The 2,195-nt window shown below is 60.8% G+C and overlaps 1 protein-coding gene across 1 annotated transcript in view; it reads right to left on the reverse strand.

Moving 5' to 3' along the window:
* The window catches only part of EMH_0001130 (uncharacterized protein), a gene marked incomplete at both ends in the record, with an annotated part of 3,992 nt that extends 1,987 nt beyond the window's left edge, over positions 1–2,005 (reverse strand). Inside the window, 2 exons of the mRNA XM_013495493.1 lie at positions 1–1,931; positions 1,988–2,005. Of these exons, the coding sequence (XP_013350947.1) occupies positions 1–1,931; positions 1,988–2,005 (1,949 nt within the window). The remainder of the gene's footprint in view (positions 1,932–1,987) is intronic.
* Positions 2,006–2,195: the final 190 nt, after the last annotated feature.

Here is a 2,195-nt window from a genome sequence, read left to right on the forward strand (position 1 = left end):
GCAGCAGCGGCAGCAGCAGCAGCAGAATTAGCTCCCATTGTTGAGGCTTCATCTGAGGCCTGTAGCTGCTGCTTTTTCTTGCGCTGCTGCTGCTGCGGCGGGTGCTGCTGCTGCTGCTGCTGCGGCTGCTGCTGCTGCTGCTGTCGCTTGGGCAGCTCCCTGCTTGATGGTCGGCACTCTGGCTGCTGCTGCTGCTGCTGCAACTGCTGCACCTGCTGCACCTCTTGCGGCTGGTCTTGAGGCTGCCGGTGCTGCTGCTGCTTCTGTTGCTGTTGCTGCTGCTGCTGCTGCCGCCGCTGCTCCTGCTGTTGCTCCACTGACGGGTGCATAATCCGCTGCTGCTGCTGCTGCTGCTGCTGCTGAAGGGATTCTTGTAAGAGAAGCTGACTTTGCTGCTCTTTCTGCTGCTGCTGCTGCTGCTGCTGCAATTCATACAGCTCCCTGGCAACTACCGGCTCATCCATTCGTTTAACAACTTGCTGCTGCTGCTGCTGCTGCTGCTGTTGCTGCTGCTGCGGTTGCTGTTGCTGCTGCTGTGGTTGCTGAGTTTGCGTGTGGCGGCATACTGCTACTGTAGGCGCTCCCTGAGCTACGGATACAGCAGCAGCAGCAGCAGCAGCAGCAGCAGCAGCAGCAGCAGCAGGAGGCGTTTGTCCTGCTGCTGCTACTGTTGCTGCTGATGTGGCAGCTGCTGTTTGCCGCTGGCTATCATTCAAGGCGTCACAACGGGGTGGCGTGCTGCAGCTGCTGCTGCTGCTGCTGCTGCTGCTGCTGCTGCTGCTGCTGCTGCTGCTGCTCTTACTGCTGCTGCTACTGCTGCTTCTGCTGCTGCTAGTACTTGTCTTGCTACTGGAAGGGTATCGGGTGCTGCTGTTGCTGCTGCTGCCCCTGCTACTGTTGCTGCTGTTCTTGCTGCTGCCACTCTTACTGCTGCCGCTCTTGCTGCTGCTGCTGCTGCTCTTGCTGCTGCTGTGCTTGCTGATTTTGCTGCTGCGCTTGTTGTGGTATTCCATGCTGCTGCGGCAGACAGCAGCCGCGCCCTCGTCTGTAACGGCAGCAGCAGCAGCAGCTGCTGCTGCTGCTGCAGCTGTAGCAGCAACACCACCACTACCATTAACATCAGCAGGTTCTGCTGCAATAGCTGCTGCTGCTGCTGCTGCAGCATCTGCAACACGCACTGCAGCAGCAGCTGCAGCTGCTGCTTCTGACTGAGCTGCTGTTGCTGCTGGTACTACTGCTGCTGCTGCTGGCTTTGCTGCTACACCTGCATGCGTGGCAGCAGCAGGCACAGCAGCAGCTGCTGCTGCTGCTGCTGCCGGCCTGATTGCCTCCCCTGCTGCTGCAACAGCTGCTGCAGCTCGTGCTGCAGCAGCAGCAGCTCGCTGTGGTACTGCAGCTTTTGCTGCAGCTGCTGCTGCTGCTGGCGGCGATGCTGCTGCTGCTGCAGCAGTTGCTGGCGCTGCTGCTGCAGCTGCAGCTCCATTCGCTGCTGCAGCAGCTGCTGCTACTGCAGTTGGCGGTGGTGTTGCTCTTGCTGCTGCAGCAGTTGCTGCTGCAGCAGTTGCTGCTGCAGCAGTTGCTGCTGCTGCCTTCACATGCCGGTTTAGGGTGGGGCTCTGCTGCTGCAGCAGCAGACCCTGCAGCCAGCCCACGGACGACCGTCTGTACGATACATTTTGCTGCTGCTGCTGCTGCTGCTGTTGCTGCTGCTGCTGCTGCTGCTGCTGCTGCTGCTGCACCTGCTGTATGGCAGAGCGCGCCGCTACCCGCACACGCTGCGCCGTCTGGGGGTTCGATGAAGGGACCTCAGAGGAGCGGAACCTGTGCTGCTGCTGCTGCTGCTGCTGCCGCTGCTGCTGCTGCTGCTGCTGCTGCTGAGGCAGCGTAGCTCGCTGCTGCTGCTGCTGCTGCTGCTGCTGCTGCCGCTGCTGCTGCAGCCGCTGCTCGAATTGATGCGGAGACTGCTGGGTGTCTTGCTGCGGGCTACATGAGACAACGAAGTCATACGGGGTCAAGCACAGCTGCTGCTGCTGCTGCTGCTGCTGCTGCAGCTGCTGCTGCTGCTGCTGGTTTGGCGTAGAGTGAAACTGTTGAGAAGAGTCCGTCAAAGGAGGAGAGATGCACAGCTGCTGCTGACTCGGATACCCCCCCCACCAAACGAGTTGCTGCTGCAGTGCTCAGCAGCAGCAAAAGCA

Source organism: Eimeria mitis, genomic scaffold (genome assembly GCF_000499745.2).
Source record: "Eimeria mitis Houghton genomic scaffold, Emh_scaff160, whole genome shotgun sequence".
Classification (NCBI taxonomy): domain Eukaryota; phylum Apicomplexa; class Conoidasida; order Eucoccidiorida; family Eimeriidae; genus Eimeria; species Eimeria mitis.